At 37.1% G+C, this 20,779-nt stretch overlaps 1 protein-coding gene across 2 annotated transcripts in view; it reads right to left on the reverse strand.

Annotated features, from left to right (window-relative positions):
* CACUL1 (CDK2 associated cullin domain 1) overlaps positions 1-20,779 on the reverse strand; it is a 77,748-nt gene that overhangs the window by 22,392 nt on the left and 34,577 nt on the right. For both annotated transcript variants that reach the window (XM_049697431.1, XM_004265782.3), the window contains exons 4-5: positions 6,172-6,267; positions 1,278-1,380 (exon numbers count right to left, since the gene is read on the reverse strand). In XM_049697431.1, the coding sequence (XP_049553388.1) occupies positions 1,278-1,380; positions 6,172-6,267 (199 nt within the window). The remainder of the gene's footprint in view (positions 1-1,277; positions 1,381-6,171; positions 6,268-20,779) is intronic.

A 20,779-nucleotide genomic window follows, 5' to 3' on the forward strand; every position in this document is an offset into this window, starting at 1 on the left:
TACTACTGACTCAAAACGGCTCATTTTAAATTCATCTCTCAAAGACCCGTAATTTACTAACCAAATACCCATGAAACTTGGCATAATTTTCATCTAAGCCAGCTTGTAAAATTATATAAGTTGTTTTCTTCTATCCCCACCTTTTAAAAAATGGAAACACCATCTCACTTGGCCAACAATGATTTCTGTAGTTTCAAACATGCAACGTGAATTACATTTGCAATGCTAGGCATTGCAGAAAAATCGTATTTTAAAATGTCATGTTTAAAAATTGAAATTCTAAATTTTAGGTTCTTAGAGGCTATTCTACTCAAGGTTCTCTCTAATTTCAACATGTACCCCAAACCCTATCTATCTCTATTAATCCATCTTCCTCCTACTTTTTGACCGATCGTTTGGTTTTCAGTAAGTGTTGTTTCCACTAACTCTTTATGTTCAATCACACATTCATTATGTGGTCAAATATATACATTTGCAAACAACTTCTACATAACTATAACCACCTATGTCAAATTTGATAGCTATAAGGAAATGATAAATTCACAGGTTAAGTTATACGTAAAATGTACATAAATTAATTTGGGATGAATTAACTGAAAAATAATCACATTCAGTAACAAAAGGTAAGGTTAAGAAGGTATAACATTTCACTAAAATCCTCTCCACTTAAAATTCATTGTAGGAAAAGACTTTAAAAGTAAAATTTTCCAGTTGAACTCCCCTTTTAAGGAAAAGAAAATGGGAATTTGAGGGAGAAGTAGCTTGAGAGAGGGAAGAAAATACTTATTGAGCATTTAACAGGTGCTAGGTACTTTACATATGTTTAATTCTCATATGCTTTATTTAACTTAGGATTTACTTTCTCACAAGCTTAATTGTCATCTACCTTTTTTTTTAGTACAAATAAGTAAACTGAGAGGATACTGTGCTACCATTTCAAAGATATTAACATTACACTCCTTCTAGAATTACCAGTAACAAAGTTACGGGTGAACTCCTTAATATTTCCCCCAATGTCAGAGGAAAAAAAAGGCAGCAAGTATCATGCCAGATATGAAGGCACTGTCCAATGACCTGGCTGCTCCCAGCTCACTGGGTGATCTTCATGTCACATTTTCAATTCCTCAGTGTCTCTCTGTATAGAATTGGGCTTTATGATCACTACAAGATTCAGAAGACATCAACATTGGGGTTTAGATGCCAATGCTCTTTGATTCAAAAAAAAACCCCCAAAACACTGCTACTGTTATGTCATCCCCGTAAGATTAATTACTTACGCATTAGGCTGTAAATGTGCTTTTCTGCAACATGTTCCGTAAACAGCTTTATAAGGTCATCTTTTAAGTCTCTGTTAAGCTTGGTTTCGATGTAAAACTTATTCTGAAAAAGAAAATAAGTTATTTTTCAGTGCATCAATTAGAGAGAAATGATTAGTCTAATGAACTGAAGCAGTAAAAAATAAATTATTTTAGGAAACAATTCATAAAGGCATCAATTAAAACATAAAAACCCAACATCAGAAAACAAAAGCCCTGCCACTATTAGTTATAGTCTTCCTAGCATGGGGTTAAAAGCACATAAAGATAAAATGCTATAAATCATACAAAAGAACATGGGAAGATACTCAACATTAACTAGACAGGGATTCAATGGACCATATTGTATGACAGGCACTTAATATGCCCTTTTAAATGACTACATCATCAGCTAAAGGCAACACCAGGAAACACTAGTGAAAGGTACCCTATTTATCAATGATCTAGGCTGAAAGCATGCAGTGGGCATGCACTGGTTGACTCCCCTACATTTCCCTTTAATGGTTAGTCTAAGTCATTCAGCTTATGGCATTCCTTAGGGATGGATGGTCTTTGGTTCAAAGGTAGACAAGTGATCCAAGGTAACCCAATCAGACTAAGGGAAACCTAGGCTTGAGTAAAAATCATCTTACAACCATGAGGAGAACAAGATGAAACAGATGTGTAAAGCAAAGAGACAAAAAACAAGCTGAGACTTTGGTAACACTGTTGAACCACGGATTCAACCAACCCAGAAACTGCCGTATTTCTGGAGTTTTATTACAAGAGATAATACCTTTCTCATTTACAAATCACTTTGAATCAGGTTTTCTGTTTCTTGCAGCCAAAAGCATCCTAATTAGAATGATTGGCAAGTAAAAAAGATTGAATTTGTTCATGTTTAAATGTTAACTCAATGCACAGGAGTGGAAAATACAAAGAGGAATGAATGTCAATAAGTTGGCTCACTGATTCTCTCAATTCTTAACATGTTTTTTTCTCTCTAAAAAAATCATAAGGGACTTCCCTGGTGGTGCAGTGGTTAAGAATCTGCCTGCCAATGTAGGGGACACAGGTTCATTTCGTGGTCTGGGAAGATCCCACATGCCGTAGAGCAACTAAGCCCATGAATCACAACTACTGAGTCCGCACCCTAGAGCCCATGTGCTGCAACTACTGAGCCCACGTGCTGCAAATACTGAAGCCCACGCGCCTACAGCATGTGCTCCACAACAAGAGAAGCCACTGCAATGAGAAGCCCATGCACCACAATGAAGAGTAGCCCCCTCTCGCCGCAACTAGAGAAAGCCCACGTGCAGCAATGAAGACCCAAAGCAGCCAAATATATATATATATATATATAAAAAACATGCACATAATTACAAAATAAAACCACGCAAAAGGGTATGCAATAAAAAGGAGTCTCCCAAGCAGACCTTCTGTCGCATTCCCAAAGGCCCCATTCTGCACTGTGAAAACTTTTGTATATTCTTTCTAAAATATTCTTACATTTTTTTGGATATGCTTTTTTCTCCTCTAAAATGAAGAAAACACTTGCTAATGAACTATAACACACACTGCTTTACATCTTGCTTTTTCACCTAACATTGTATGTTGAAAAGATTCTCTCCAAAATAACATACAGACATGTCATTATTATTTTTTTGCAGCATGAGTGGATTTATTTATTTATTTATTTAATGGTGTGTTAGTTTCTGCTTTATAACAAAGTGAATACATATACATATGTTCCCATCTCTCTTCCTCTTGGGTCTCCCTCCCTCCCACCCTCCCTATCCCACCCCTCTAGGTGGTCACAAAGCACCGAGCTGATCTCCCTGTGCTATGTGGCTGCTTCCCACTAGCTATCTATTTTACGTTTGGTAGTGTATATATGTCCATGCCACTCTCTTGCTTTGTCACAGCTCACCCTTGCCCCTCCCCATATCCTCAAGTCCGTTCTCCAGTAGGTCTGTGTCTTTATTCCTGTCTTACCCCTAGGTTCTTCATGACATTTTTTTTCTCTCTTAAATTCTATATATATATGTGTTAGCACACGGTATTTGTCTTTCTCTTTCTTACTTACTTCACTCTGTATGACAGACTCTAGGTCTATCCATCTCATTACAAATAGCTCAATTTCGTTTCTTTTTATGGCTGAATAATACTCCATTGTATATATGTGCCACATCTTCTTTATCCATTCATCCGATGATGGACACTTAGGTTGTTTCCATCTCCGGGCTATTGTAAATAGAGCTGCAATGAACATTTTGGTACATGACTCTTTTTGAATTATGGTTTTCCCAGGGTATATGCCCAGTAGTGGGATTGCTGGGTCATATGGTAGTTCAAATCCATTTGTAGTTTTTTAAGGAACCTCCATACTGTTCTCCATAGTGGCTGTACCAATTCACATTCCCACCAGCAGTGCAAGAGCGTTCCCTTTTCTCCACACCCTCTCCAGCATTTATTGTTTCTAGATTTTTTGAGGATGGCCATTCTGACTGGTGTGAGATGATATCTCATTGTAGTTTTGATTTGCATTTCTCTAATGATTAATGATGTTGAGCATTCTTTCATGTGTTTGTTGGCAGTCTGTATATTTTCTTTGGAGAAATGTCTATTTAGGTCTTCTGCCCATTTTTGGATTGGGTTGTTTGTTTTTTTGTTATTGAGCTGCATGAACTGCTTATAAATTTTGGAGATTAACCCTTTGTCAGTTGCTTCATTTGCAAATATTTTCTCCCATTCTGAGGGTTGTCTTTTGGTCTTGTTTGTGGTTTCCTTTGCTGTGCAAAAGCTTTGAAGTTTCATTAGGTCCCATTTGTTTATTTTTGTTTTTATTTCCATTTCTCTAGGAGGTGGGTCAAAAAGGATCTTGCTGTGATTTATGTCACAGAGTGTTCTGCCTATGTTTTCCTCCAAGAGTTTGATAGTTTCTGGCCTCACATTTAGTTCTTTAATCCATTTTGACCTATTTTTGTGTATGGTGTTAGGGAGTGATCTAATCTCATACTTTTACATGTACCTGTCCAGTTTTCCCAGCACCACTTATTGAAGAGGCTGTCCTTTCTCCACTGTACATTCCTGCTTCCTTTATCAAAGATAAGGTGACCATATGTGCGTGGGTTTATCTCTGGGCTTTCTATCCTGTTCCACTGATCTTTCTCTTTCTGTGCCAGTACCATACTGTCTTGATTACTGTAGCTTTGTAGTATAGTCTGAAGTCAGGGAGCCTGATTCCTCCAGCTCTGTTTTTCGTTCTCAAGATTGCTTTGGCTATTCGGGGTCTTTTGTGTTTCCATACAAATTGTGAATTTTTTTGTTATAGTTCTGTGAAAAACGCCAGTGGTAGTTTGATAGGGATTGCATTGAATGTGTAGATTGCTTTGGGTAGTAGAGTCATTTTCACAATGTTGATTCTTCCAATCCAAGAACATGGTATATCTCTCCATCTATTTGTATCATCTTTAATTTCTTTCATCAGTGTCTTATAATTTTCTGCATACAGGTCTTTCGTCTCCTTAGGTAGGTTTATTCCTAGATATTTTATTATTTTTGTTGCAATGGTAAATGGGAGTGTTTTCTTGATTTCACTTTCAGATTTTTCATCATTAGTGTATAGGAATGCCAGAGATTTCTGTGCATTAATTTTGTATCCTGCTTCTTTACCAGATTCATTGATTAGCTCTAGTAGTTTTCTGGTAGCATCTTTAGGATTCTCTATGTATAGTATCATGTCATCTGCAAGCAGTGACAGCTTTACTTCTTCTTTTCCGGTTTGGATTCCTTTTATTTCCTTTTCTTCTCTGATTGCTGTGGCTAAAACTTCCAAAACTATGTTGAATAAGAGTGGTGAGAGTGGGCAACCTTGTCTTGTTCCTGATCTTAGTGGAAATGCTTTCAGTTTTTCACCATTGAGGACGATGTTGGCTGTGGGTTTGTCATATATGGCCTTTATTATGTTGAGGAAAGTTCCCTCTATGCCTACTTACTGCAGGGTTTTTGACATGTCATTATTTTTAACTGCGTATTTTTCTACGGTAAATATCCTCCATAAATTATTTAAATAGTAGTCTCCCACTGATGACACAAATTCCTCCCAATGTTCTGTTTTTTTCACTAAAGCATATCTTATGGAGAATAAATCATTCTGAAGATTGGTATTACACACATAGTTTATCTCTAGGCTACAACCCATTCTCTAGGTTTAGGTTGTAGGATCAACCTAAACAACCCATTCCCTAATCTAATCAACAAAGAGAAAGTGGGACAATGGTTTCTAAGGGCTCTTCCTGTTCAACAGGAACACTAACATTAAGATCCTATAGCTTATATATTTAAAAGGCGGGGGTGGGGGGGTGGGGGACAGGGCGGCGACACTTCAACATAGTCAACAGACTACAAGACGTACTCATGGCATAATTTTCCAAGTGAAAGAGATTAACAGAATGAAAGCAAACTTTACTGTTCTACTTTTTATGGAGTTACTTCCTTGGCATTTATTATACATTATGTTTGTAGATACATGTCTTAACTCTCTATTTTCTGAAGGTAAGAAATCTTTCTGATATATCTTTATTTTCCAAGCACAGTATCTTCCATATGGCAGAAACAAAATGTTAATTGGGTGACTGCTGATTATTAATGCCTAACTGTCTGTTTCAGCAATGGTATTTATGAAATTTTTAAACACTGAAAGGCTAAATAAGTCTTCTATGCCAACACTATGAACATTGCTGAAATAGATTAATTTCCATTTCTAACATAATACATAGTAAAGGAAAAATAGAATATGCTTAACTTTCTGCATCTATCTGCACTTAGACCAATAAACAGAGGTATTTGGAAAGGGGAAACAGCTCTAACTTACCATATATATGAAAAGAGGCACAATGCTCTGCAATGCTCCCATATACTGTCCAAGAGCTATATTAAATCTTTCAATATAGAGATCTGGAGGGCTGGCCTGTGAAAAAGAACATAAATGTGATCATTCCAGGAAACCAGGTATAAAGATCTTCCGGCACAATCTAAAATGCAAACAGACTTAGAACTCAATCAAAGTTCACACTGAAATTCACAATAAAGAAAAAGAGGAGGCTTATATCCTGAAGTTTAGTTAAGATTTCTATCTCTATTCCAATATCTGCTATGCAAAACTGAGGTTTGATTTAGCTGCCTTTAAAATGTGTGTAACCTTCCCATGTCAGTTAAAAGGCTTTGCTCTGTTAACAAGTAAAAGGGTGAATTTACACTTAAGATAAATGATATGATTTTTTAAATCACCACTAAACTATAGACATTTACTATGGGAATCAAACTATATTTGGGCTTGCAATAGGGGGGGAAATTCAAGGAAGTGATATAGGCTTAATATACTATGAGAATGGCTGTTGACATGTTAGAATTACCTTAGGCACAGTAATATTCTAAGTTGATACTAACTTGGTTGTACCACTCCTGTAGCTAGCCAATTATAAACCTATTGGCTAGAAAGCAGGACTCAAATGGTCCATATACATCTGCAGCTCTGGAGAGCAGTTAAAATAAATATAATACATGACTGGCATTTAACTCATTGTTACCAAATACCATGTCATAAAGCCATCAAAAGAGAACACTTCCAATTTAACTGCACGTTGTGGAATGAATGTGAGTGTGTGTGTCCCCACACACAAATCCCTATGTTAAAACCCTAACCAGTGCAGCTCTATTTAGAGTAAGGAAGTAATTAAGGCTAAATGAGGTCATAAGAGTAGAGCCCTTATCCTACAGGATTAGTGTCCTTATGAGAAAAGACACCAAGGGGCTCATTCTTTTCCCCTTCCTCTCCTTCCTCTCCCCCAAAGCACACTCAGAGGAAAGGCCATGTGAGCACACTGCAAGAGGATGGCTGTCTACAAGCCAGGAAGAGAGCTCTCATCAGGAACCACATCAGCTGACACCTTAATCTTGGACTTCCCAGCCTCCAGAATGGTGAGAAATAAATATCCATTGTTTAAACCACTCAGTCTGTAGTATTTTGTTATGGCAGCCCAAGCAGACTAAGATACTGTGTTTTACAAAAACGTATCCATGTACTATTTCCTTTTATTCCCTAAAGCTAAATTAATTAAGTACCATTTTAATGTTGAAGAAACACACAAATGGGCAAGGATTTGCCTAAAATTAGAATGACAGATCCAGGTCTTCCAGCTATGAATTCATTCCTGGGCCAGGGAGTTGGGGGAATGGGCATGGCACAAAACATCACACAAACAAAACTGATTCTACACAAGGGCTATCTCATGACAGCCTCATCATCTGACAACCACATCATATACACAAAGTCTGGATTGTTCAAACAAGTATATAAAGAAACACCACGTTGAAAGACTCCTAAATATTAAATTTAAACATTGAAATTATAAAACCGTTTCAGCTAAGCTGTTTTAGAAATGTCCAAATAGTCCAATAATATTTTAAAATAAAATTTAATTCATTTTTTTCAGTTCTACTTAGAAGCTTAGATATGTGCAGTGAACTGTCCTTACTTTTAATTCATCTTTCATTACTGAGTCTTACATACAGGTTTGGTGCACACTTGGTGCCTTTTTTTTTAAAACATTTCTTTTTCTTAGTCCTCCTACTGCAATAAATTGAACATTATTTCCATTTAACATCTGAGGCAACTGGGGCTCAGAAATATTTGGTCAACTGATTATAGTCCTACAGCTAATAAGCCCAAGAATTAAGACTCTAACCTTGTTCAAACTCAGTCCTTCCAACTGTTTATAATCAATTTTTAGCACCCTGAAACTTTTAGAAGAAAGTTCAGACTTCCAGTTTAGGCCACTATCCACCTCTCTGCTTTCACATCCTGCTCATTCTCCCATGTAGCCCAGCACAGGCATCACATGGAACTACTAACAGTTCCCAAACAATGTCCGTATGCTGCTTAGGCCTCCTTCACTGTATCTTCTACCTGACGCCTTTTATCACCACCCTCAACCATACTCACCCTGGCTAACTTCTCCTACTCATCCTTCAAGATCTGTTTCACTTCCTCAAAACTGAGATATACGGCCCTTCAACAGGGCACCACCACACTTACTCACTTCTCCACTGGGTAGTCTCTGTCACTAAACTTTCAGCCCCTAGAGGGCAAGATCTGTGTCTTATCTTTACATCTCTAGTGCAGACCACAGAACCCGAGCATAGTAGGTATAGATAAGTGCTTTTTTTTTGTACTTAGGACAGCCTTGCTTAAATCTAAAGTTGTTTAAATCTAAATCTAATCTAGCCTTGCTTAAATCTGAATTGCTATTTTATCATTTAACAAGGTTATATGACAATTCATTTAGCCCTCTGAATTTCAATTTCCATACATATAAAAAATAAGAAAAACACTAATTGTGCTATTTCCAAGATGTGCTGAGAATCAAAGAAAATAACGTGTGCTTAGAAAAATGTCAACTATTACACATGCACATGCAAGTAGCAAGAGTAAACTCCTTTATGAATTAACTACCTATTTGTTTAATACTTCAGAAAAACCTATTAATATTATTAAAGGCATTCTTTGTTAACTAAAAAAATTGGGGAAAACAGTTCAACATTATGGACAAACTTTTCACTATAACGAACAGAATCACATGTAATATCTTTCTCTAAACTGCTTCGAAGAACTCTGGAAATGATATTTCAACATTCAAAGAAATAAATTTTAGAAGTATGATATGAAAAAAGAAAATCTGAAGAGTTTTTGCATTAAAATAATTTTCCTTTTTCATAAAAGGATACTTTATCTATCTAAAAGTTAAAAGTATGAACATTGATCAAAAGCCACACTTCATAGCAGACAGAATAAATAAAATTGAATTCCTTAGTTATTCTTTTCAAGACTTCCCAAAGCCACAAAGGTTATAAGTATTAAAAAGTACTTTTTGTACTGAATCAAATGTCAGAACGTTTACTTAGCTTTTTTACTTCCACATTACATGCAGCACTTATTCAAAACCTCTTAAATGACAGACTACAAATTATAATAGTCTTCTAAAATAAATCCATGCTCTTTACTAGAAACCTAGAAATACCTGTTAGTAACAAAACTAATCGAATTGTTCCTCCTTAAAACTTAAGTTCAGTATACTTTGGGTCCCATTGTGGAAACTGCTACCTATTTGATTTACATAATTTCACCATGAATGTATTTGGATTGGACATTAAATGAAATTTTTTACCCCTAAAATAAGCAAGTTTCATTTTCTTCTCAAATAAAATAAGAAAAAGCAATTGGCCAGAAAAATAACCATTACTCCAAACATGCTCCAACTTCTCATAACAGACTTAGATTCCCTGAAATTTGTAATATAGCTGGTAGGAATGTTTTAATTTCTTCTTCTTCTTTTTTAAATCAGTAATTCATTCATCTGGTTTAAAATTCAAATTAGTTCAAAAGGGTTTAGAGTAAAGAATTTACCTTTCATTCCTTCCGCATTGAACAAACCAACACTTAATTCCTTTATAACCTTCCAGAAGAGTTTTACATATATACAAAAAAATAAGAATCCCATTTATATCCTTTTTCACACAAATGCTAACTTACAATCATACTGATCTGTACTTTTCCTGACAATGTAGCTTGGAGACTGTTTTATTCTAGTGTTTCTCAAACATTTTGATATCAGGAACCCTTTATACTCTTAAAAATAACTGGAAATTCCAAAAAGCTTTTATTTATAATGTAGGTTGTATCTATTAGTGTTTACCATATTAGAAACTAAAACTGGGTTTTAAAACTATGTATTAATGTATTCTAAAATGACAATAAGCTCATCACATTTTAACAATTTTAATGTTAAAATACAGTTAAATATTTTATATTATAAACTAAGTTATATGTAAATAACTATATCTTCCCCCAAAAAAATTAGTAAGAAGAGTGGTATTGTTTTTACAGTTTTGTAAGTCTTGAGAGTGGCTTAATAGAAGACAGCTGGATTCTCATATCTGCTTCTGTACTGAATCAGTTGTGATGTGATGTTTTGGCTAAAGTAAATGAAGAAAATCTACCTTCACACAGATATGTAGTCAGAAAAGGAAGGCATATTTTAATAGCCTTTTCAAATAATTGTAGATATTTTTCTCTGAAACTTGACAAGTGGTAGTTTCGTAAAGGTTAGTTGGGATATGAAATCTGAAACTATCAATGAATTCTTGATACTCTATTACATTAAAACCCATTGTTCTATCTTCTACTTTGAATGGGTCTTTTACAGATACATTTTATAGCATTACAAACCTGTCATTTGAAAAATACTGACTCACTGAGTTATGTAGATCTAAATGTTGACACATTTCACTACACAACATCAAAAAAAGTTATCATCATCTATCTCATCAGAAAAGTCTTTTTAAGTACTGGGATGTTATCAAGATCATCATTGTAGATACAGGTTTTCCAAAATTCTAATTTTCACTTCAAAGCTCAAATTTTCTCATTGGCAACAAATACCGTCAGTTGTTTTCCTTGAAGTGACACACTTCTTTCATTTTTCAGAAAATGCCTATTAAACACCAGTCTAAATAACCATAGTTTGTCAGTCATTCTTTCAAATAAAAGGAGTGTTTTATAGGGGAAAACAATAGCTTAATAGCTAGCTTAGCTCAAAACTCATATAACCACAGAAGTGCTATTTTTCAAAACAATCACTGTTACTTTAGTATACACCTTCCCATTTCTTCACAAAGAATATTTTTCTAAGTACACGCAAAGTCACAATTCAATAAAATTCATATTTTTCATTGCTTCATCTAGGACATTCTTAAGTGCAATGCTTTTGTTTTCTGCTGTGAGTCTGTAGAGGTGAAGATGCTAAGGCACCAAGCAGTTTTACCCCCAGACCCAAGAGCCACACAGTGAAAAGGGAAAACAAGATCTTAGTAGTATTAGAAAAACAGACCCCCTGAAAAGACTTCAGGGACCCTTAGAGGTCCTCAAACCACTTTTGAAAGAAATCTATTCTTTTAAGTACAATGTTTGAATGTACTATTTATTTAACCAGTCCCGCATTTGATAGCTTGTTGCTAACCTTTTATTACCACAAGATGTTGCAATGAATTACTTCATACAGATGCTATTTTGTAGAGAGTAATTTTAAAGAAAAATTAAGTTTAAGAAGTAGAATTAGATGATAATCATGTATCATCATATAAAAACAAAATAATTTTGGTACTTAAGAGTTTTATAGAACCAATCTGCTAAATATCCCTTAAAATATATATATACATACACACACATATATATATTTGCTTACTAAGTATATTCCTTAATTGTTTTTAATTTTGAAAGCTAGATAAGGAAGCTTGGTCAGTTACTCTAATTAGACATATATTAATTTTTAGAACAGCATGACTTGTTTAAGTAATTTTACTAGCCAACAGACAAATATACTATGGTCTAGGTCAGTACTGCCCAACAGAACTTCCTGTGATGATGGAAATGTCCTATACCTGCACTGTCCAATATGGCAGCCGCTAGTCATGTGTGACTACTGAGCACTTGAAATGTATTTAATAAAACAAACTAAGAAAGTGAACTTTTATGTCATTTTAAAGTTACATGTGACTAAATGGTAACCAAACTGGACACTGCAGATGTAAAATAGAAATAAGTTCCACAGTTTCATAATTATATCCCTCCTCTTCTATCTACGCCCTATCCCCATCCCACCAAAATGAAACATGAAAAAAATTTAAGAATATTTGCTTTTATGTTCACAAAAACGTTGTAGTTGTCTTTAACTAAAGAAATGACTTTCATATGTTATAATGAAATAAGGAGGAAGAAAAGATGGGAAGGAGGGATCTAATAAACATAACAAGGCCACTAACATATATCTTTGTGGAAGTAACACATGTTCACTGAAATTTTTAAAATTAAAAATGCAATTATAGGAAAACAACCACTACCAAGAATGGTAGATAACTACCATCAACATTTTCTTCTGTTCTTCTGTGTGTATGTTTTATAACAAATATGGAATTATTTTGTAATCTGCTATTATCACTCAGCTATATATATCATTGACACCTCACAGACCAAATGTATTTCAACAACGTGATTGTAATGACTGTCTGGCCCCACCATTGTCTACTTCATCAGTCCCTCTTCATTAGGTACTTAAAACCAAGCTCTGCTGTCTGCATTATCCAGGTTTGCATGGTACTTCTACTCCAGATTAGCACTTCAGTGGTGCAAATGTGTTGCGTGTCTTCAGCAACAATACAATCTTACATTTAAACAAAAAATGACACCACTAGTTGCTTGAGAGAGACCAGTTTCGGGAACTATGGTACATTTGCCCAGGCCAGTGAATTTCAAAGAATGCTGCTCTCCAAGTCACCTGAAGGGCTTGTTAATGATGCAGATTCCTTTGCCACAAGTCCAGACTCAGAAACTTTCCAGAAGTGTATATTTTTAAAGAGAACTTCAGGGGATTCTTTAAACAGCTGGCCCAGCAGCTGTTAAGCATTTAGAAGCCTGTACCTCAGACCACTTCAAAGGAAAGAGAGGTGCTCTATGGGAAGGAAGTCTAGAGGATCCAAGAAAGAGCAGAGCAGTAATTACCCACTCTACACAAGACATTTATTGCATGACAATAGTGACACTGCAGCTGCAAACTATACTGAAATCAATGAAAATATGATACACTAACATTTTAATATTAGTGTTGACTATAGGTGAATTGTTCTTTTTAATTTAACAGCTTCTTGATTATTATCAACTTCAGTGATTATGAAGTTATTAAAGTGCAATGGTGAAGTTCTAACTCCACTTAGAATGCAGAAAGCCACCAGAGAACATCAGTCCTGCCCTGATGGTAAGAAAAAGCTAGTTAACCTACATCATCAATTTTCTGAGCTCATCAGAGACCTGAGGTCACTACATTTTACAACTGCCATGTCCAACCAGGTGAACTGAATTCCAAAGCGTTACAAGCTCTTCTAAGGAAAGAAAGGACACGTGAACTGTTTCTCTCTGGTGATGGCAGCCACAAAAGCTGGTACAAGAACAACCGAAGCTGAAATCAACCATTAAAGGCCAAGTGTGAACTAGCAGTATAGAATCCCTGGGAGTCTCAACACAAGGGCGGTCCATACCTACTCCCCAGCTCTTTTCCATGGGTTTCCACTGGGCCTTTGAGATGAATAATTGAGGGCAGTGAAAGAGATCAGAGAGCCACCTTCTATGGCACAGATGTGCTAGGCCTGTCAAGGTTTGAGGGTGGGGCAGGAGTCCCTAAGGAAACCCACGCACACTGCGGGCCCATCACGGGTAAACAGCTGCTGATTAGCTGCCTATGGAAGACATGAATGAAAACTGCCTATGCGCCGGACCCTACTCACCTACAAAGCAAAAGCCATTTGTTGAAGGGAAGGGGTAGGAGATCCACCTGAACCCTGGTGACCCTTCTTTTACCTGAGGCAAAAACTGTCTACTGTGTGGGGATGGACAGGGAATCCTCTAGCCCTCCTGTCACAGGCAAAGGTTACCAATCACCGAGGAGGGGGCAGAAAATCCACTCATGCCCAGGTTTCTGCACTACTACAAAACAGAAGCATCTTGCTGCTGAGGGAAGTGCAGGAAACTTGCTCACTCCTAAAGCCCCCCATGGATGCAAGGCGAAATTTGGTTGCCACAGGGTATAGAGGACAAGAGGTGCAAGGGGCAGGGAGAAAGCAAGAAACCCTCCGGAGCTCTAGACCAGGGGTCAACAAGCCAGAGCCTGCAGGCCAAATCTGGCCCACCACCTGTTTTTATAAATAAAGTTTGACTGGAACACAGTCACGTCCATTCATGTATGGATTGTCCACAGCTGCTTTCATGCTGCAACAGCAGAGTTAAAGATGCTGCAATAGAGACCACAAGGCCCGTGAGGATAACTACTATCTGGTCCTTGGCAGCAAAAGTTTACCAACCCCAGTTCTAGACCTTGAACTGAGAAGGAAAAGGCTATCTGCAAATGGGGTGAGGAAGAGGGAGATGAGAACACTGAGAAAGCCCCACTTCCGAGGGTTCAGGTGCATGGGGACTACCTATGACTGAGGCAGGAGTAAGAGAACCAGGGAAAAAACCCAAACCAAAAACCCTGCTCCCCACCCCCGAAGCCTTGCACCAAGTAACAAGCAACAGCCATCCACTCACTGCTGGGAGAGGGCAACAGTGCAAAGAAAGGCCCCCCGCCACAAAGCAGGGCCTGCTAAGGGCTGAGGATAGAGCAGGAGCACTGAAAACCCCCTCCTGATTCACACTAGGAACAGAGCAGTCACTGTCCACTGCTAGAGAATCTGAGGCCTTACTGGTTATTGAAATGATAAAACGCAAACCCAAGTCAACTACTAATACAACTGGTTCAACTCCTCACACCAACAGCCCAACAGAAGAGTGGCAGGCCCATTACTAAACATAAATATTATTTATGTCAGTCTCTACTGATGCTTTTATACAATGTCTAGCATTCAATTAGAAACACCAAAAAAGTAAGAAAACACACCCACTGTCAAGAGTTAAACAGTCAACAGGCCCAGACACAGAGATGCCCACAAGTTGGAACTATCATACAGAGACTTTAAAATAACTATGATTAATGTATGTTATGACCCAGTAGAAGAGGTGGGAAACGTGCATAAAAAGATGGGGAATTACAGCAGACAAATGAAAAGGTTTTTTTTAAGTCAAACAGAAATGCTAAAAGTTTTCAAATAGTTCCTTCATAATCTTTGAACATTTTAACATTTATTCCTATATTACCAAGTATGACTTCGTCATTATGGATACGATACAAATGGATCTGAATGCTCTCTTAATATTATTTTCTGAATGAAACTGGAAATTACTTTTTAAAAAAAATTTGCCTCTACATGACTAACTTTAGCAAAAATGAATAGCGTGTAATATACTTTTAGTCTAACCAACTTATTCCATGACTTTCCAGAGCAATACCACTCTGCCAACAGACAGATTTATCAAGGCTCCAGAAGCAACACTAATTACACCTAAGGCTGACAGAGATGCTACATAAAACTGGAATTTCTTTCCAAATAGACAAATACATACATCTGGCATTATACTCTCATCCATTCCCATTCCTGCTGTGTAGATATTGTTTCCATAGTAAAGTATCCAAAAAGCGTAGGTTACGTAGAAGGTAAATGAATCTCGGGAGCTAGTAGGAACTATAATGCACATCTCTGATGCTCCTAATATAAGCTGTACGGATGATTTTCTAATTAAAAGTAACAATAAAAAAGTCAAGGTGAGTCTAAAAGACAGTAGAAGACATTTCTCTCTTAGGTCTCTTAACTTTCAAAGTTAACTGCTACTATCATTACTATTACAATTATACGGAAATTTCTTCCCCGCTTATTTCTAAGATAAGACTCTCCTCCTTTTCCAAATACTATTTGGACTTGAACACTAAACAAAATTAAAGCCAAGCTTCTGTGATCCTGTATTCCTTTAGCGTACCCACATAACAATGAGATAAACCTAGGTTCTAATCTCAGCTTTTTAACTGACTAGCTAGGTAACAAAGAACAGTTACAAAAGGTTCAAGATTACTTCATAAGAGAAAATATCCGAAGTCAGATGAAATAGGAGGACCTCTCAATCTCCTATATGCCTCATCTCTTCTACCACTGAGCAAAACTTCCAATTTAAGTACATAACTGTCTCAAAACAAAAAGTTTGTTTTAAAAAGAATACAACTCCTAAATGTACTCTACACTCTGATAATAAACAACTGCAAATAATTATTCATTATTTAAGTGATTTGACTCTCCTGCTCATCATAAATTCCATTTCCTGAGTTAAGGATGCTGTTTTAACTGGAATAAGTAGGTGGTTTTAATAATCTCAGCTGTAAGGCAAGCATATGGTTTTTATTTTTGTCAACTAGTAAGTACTTTTACTGGATCTCTTTGGGGCCTGGCATTATGTTAAGTTCTATAAGGACACATGAAAAGAAAACACAGACCCTGCCTTCAAAGGCTGGTAGTAAACTTATTAGAATTATGATCTGAATGGAAGCCTGTAGACTGATAGAGGGTTAAGGCATCTCACTGGCAAATTCTCTAAGAACAACTTCGCTGTAACAACTACTTTAAGTTCTAGTTTGGACTTAAAAATAGATCTCCAAATACTTATTCAGAAGGACTTTCTGGGGACTTCCCTGGTGGCACAGTGGTTAAGAATCCACCTGCCAATGTAGGGGACACTGGTTCGTGCACTGGTCTGCGAAGATCCCACATGCCGCGGAGTGACTAAGCCCATGCGCCACAACTACTGAGCCTGCGCTCTAGAGTGCGCGAGCCACAACTACTGAGCCCACGTGACACAACTACTGAAGCCCACACACCTAGAGCCTGTGCTCTGCAACAAGAGAAGCCACCGCAATGAGAAGCCCGCGCACCATAATGAAGATTAGACCCCGCTCGCCACAACTAGAGAAAGCCCACGCACAGCAACAAAAACCCAACGCAGCCAAAAATAAATAAATAAAATAAATAAATTTATTTAAAAAAAAAGAAAGACTTTCTGTGAAGAGATAGCTACCAGTTGGCAGTGATATTTACCTTACTTGAAATCTGTGTAGAAAGGATAACAATGTTCTATCTAAAAATCCTCCTCACTATAGCAAGGAGTAAACAGCATTATTTTGGGAGAATGAAAGATTTTTTTAAACACACTTTGTAGCTCAACAGATATAGAAATTATAGCCTTTAAAAGGTATACAAGCTTTCAAATGACTGCATACAACTAGTTGAATTATGCTGCCACCCACTGGACAAAACACAAATAGCAAAGCAATCCTTGGCCCATTTTAAACAGGAAGATAAACTTGGTTTCATTTGTTGGCAGTTTGGCAATAAAGCTTTTACAGGTAATCTGGCGTCTATGAAGACTGAAGCAAAGTTAAGTCATGTTGACTGATTATGATTTAGTTTCTATTAATTTCCATTATTAATTGGTTTGAGAGTTAAATTATATTTAACTCAACCAAGATATATTTTATATATTTAGCTTAAAAGACATTAAAATTACTCTAAATTCATTTAAATGAATGGTTTAATCGCAATTAGTTAACTTCCTTTAAAATAGTTGACAAATACTCATTTAAACTATTCTAAATTCTGCCTTATTTGAGAATAAAAACTGCACCATTTTCCTTTTCTGCTTCTGTCTTTGTGGTCTCTCCTCCTCAGGACCCTGCACTCAGGTTAGTATTATCAGTGCTGTTCCTAACAATTCAATGTTATTGTCCTGGCCTGGGAGCCAAAATCTCTGTTTAAACACTGTTTCTTGGTGGTAATGTACAGTCTAAGTTCCAAACCACTGACAAAGAAACTGTTGGAAGAAACACACTTGCTAGTGGGTTCCTGACTATAAAGCTACTAGATCAAAATACCAGAATATTTTTATTTGGCCAAAGTGAAAATATACTCTCAATTTGATGAAGTATATTAACATATACAATAAATTTATCAACATTACGTGGGGAGAAAATGCCTCCCAACTGCTCTAGTGGATTCCGGATTCAGATGAACACAAAAATAATCAAATTGTCTAAGTGTCATTTAAAACAGTTTTAAGAGTAAAGGATGTTATATCCATGAAGTTCAATTATCCAAATGGTAGTGAGATAAAACAGAATCTTCTAAGTATTATCAATTCAAATACTGATTTTACCAGTCAATGCCCCCCCAAAATCTCAGTGACTTAACAAAACAGAGCTTAGATAAACAAAATGTGGTATAACCAAACAATGGAATGTTTTTCAGCCAAAAAGAATGAAGTATCATGCTATAAGCAAGAATGAACCTTGAAAACATGCTAATAAGTAAATTAAGCCAGATACAAAAGGTCACATATTGACTAATTCCATTTCTATCAAGTGGCCAGAATAGGCAAATCCACAAAGTAGATTAGTTACTGCCAGCGGCTGACAGGAGGGGAGATTAGTGAGTGGCTGCTAATAAGTGCTGGCTTCTTTCTGGGGTGACTAAAATGTTCTGAAATTAGTGATGATGGCTGCACAACTTCATGACCATACTAAAAACCACTGAGTTGTACACTTTAAAAAGGTGAATGTTAGGGTATGTGAATTGTATCTCAATAAAAAAATAACAAAAATTTTTAATGTGTTTAAAAAGAAAAAAATATATAGCAAAGTTTTCTTTCTCCCATGTTACATGCCCATCTTGAGGGTCTGCTTCTTGTTATAATCACCCAGGGACGCAGGTTAAGGGAGCCTCTACCACCTAGAACACCTGGCAGAGAAAGGGAGACATGGAAAATTGCACTGCCGACCTTAAAGGCTCAGATCTTTGGGTAAACGCCTCACCAAGCACACTTCTCTTTCTCTTACAATCCACAGGCCAAAGCACTTGACCAAGGCTAACTTCAATGGGATAGAGAAGTACACTCCTGACTGGAAACATCTGATTAATAGCATTAAGACCAGCATATTTACCTAATGAGCACTTAGTTCAATACCACACAGGCCAAGAGAAACAACTAAGTCAGGATTCATGCCCTTAAGAAGCTCCTATGGGCTTCCCTGGTGGCGCAGTGGTTAAGAATCCGCCTGCCAATGCACGGGACACGGGTTCAAGCCCTGGTCAAGGAAGATCCCACAGGCCGCGGAGCAACTAAGCCTCTGAGCCGCAACTACTGAGCCTGCGCTCTAGAGCCCACAAGCCACAACTACCGAGCCTGCATGCTACAACTACTGAAGCCCGCGTGCCTAGAGCCCCTGCTCCACAACAAGAGAAGCCACCGCAGTGAGACCTGTGCACCGCAACGATGAGTAGCCCCTGCTCTCCGCAACTAGAGAAAGCCCGTGCGCAGCAACAAAGACTCAACGCAGCCAAAAATAAATAAATAAATAAAATACATAAATTTATTTAAAAAAAAAAAAAAGAAGCAGCTCCCAGTGTTGCAAAGGTGACATCCTGCTGGTAACTAAATATATCCCAAGTGCTAAACTAAGTACTCTAGCAGCAACACAAATAAAGTGCTACAGCAGCAAAGAAGAGAAAGTGATTAGTTAAGCCTACCGGGAATAGAGAAGTTAAAAACTGGGAAAACCCTAACAGACAACTAGAATGCCCCCTCTGCAGAAAGGGAAGGGAGGAAAGAAATAGTGGCACAAGAAACTAAGAAAATACACAAAGATAAAAAGACATCCTCTCCCACATTTAAATTTTAAAAGCAAAATACTGTTACACTATCTTGCTGAGTTCAGGTGTAAAGAGCCTTGAAATTCTTGTGAAGGAGTATGGTCTTTGCTCTTTAGGTAAAAGGAGAGGCAGAAGGTTGGGAAAATGAATGACATGACACGTCTAAAAAATAAACAAAATGGATTGAGGGAAGGTGCAGGGTCAAGATACAAACTAGAAATCTTTTTCTGTTGTTCAAGAAAGTACGACTAAGGACCTAAACTAGGGAAGTAGCAGGGGATAAATTTGAGACATTTTACAAGGGAGAAAATCAGCAAGACTTGTGACTCATTTCATATCTCTATCCTACTACTCATCACATTTCAGTATATTAAAATGACCATCGCACATTTCCCCTAAACAGTACAAAGAACAAATCCATCTTATTTATCACTGTACCCTTTGCATCTAGCACAATGCCTGGCACGTGGACACTAAATGTTAGCTGAACTAATAAACATTCTAAAACCACTATCATTCTCCTTCCCTCTCTCAAGTCCCCACTACCAACTTCTAACAATTCTACTGAAACCAAAATGATCTTTAAATCCTCTCATCCCACCTCTCTTCCAACTTAATTATTGTCTTATCTATCCTGTTTCTTTGATCTCTGCAATGTGTCCCAGACATCTCTTTCTCCCTTTTCATTGCCAACAGGTTCACAATTTCTTATCCAAGATTCCTAGGGCCAGATGTGCCATAATTCAGAGGATTTCAGATTTAGAAGGTATTATGGTACATATACCATATGCTATGTAAAATACCCAGTAGAGATTGGGAATATCAATCCATTGATATTTCTGGGAGAAAATACATGAATGTTCCCAACTAAGTTCCTTCCTCACATGAGTTTAAATCAAATTTTACTCCAAATGAGTTTGGGCACCAAACTTAGAGGGAAACAAATCCATTTTCAAAGCTTTTTTTCTATTTTTGAATTACAGATAAGGGACTGTGGACCTGTAATTCATCTAGTCTACTGTAATCACATCTCATTCTTTCCTACTCCAATCCGTCTTGTATCGATCTTCCTAAAATGTAACTCCTGGCCTTTAAGGCCTTCTACAATTTGGCCCCAGCCTGCCTTTTTCATCCTTATCACCTCCCAATCTCCCTCAAATACCTCACATTCTATCCGCATAGGACCACTCCTTGTTACCCAAACCTCTCTTACCCATAAGCCTTTCCTTATGGAAGTTCTCTCAGCTCAAAAC

This window comes from Orcinus orca, chromosome 14, assembly GCF_937001465.1.
Source record: "Orcinus orca chromosome 14, mOrcOrc1.1, whole genome shotgun sequence".
Lineage (NCBI taxonomy): Eukaryota > Metazoa > Chordata > Mammalia > Artiodactyla > Delphinidae > Orcinus > Orcinus orca.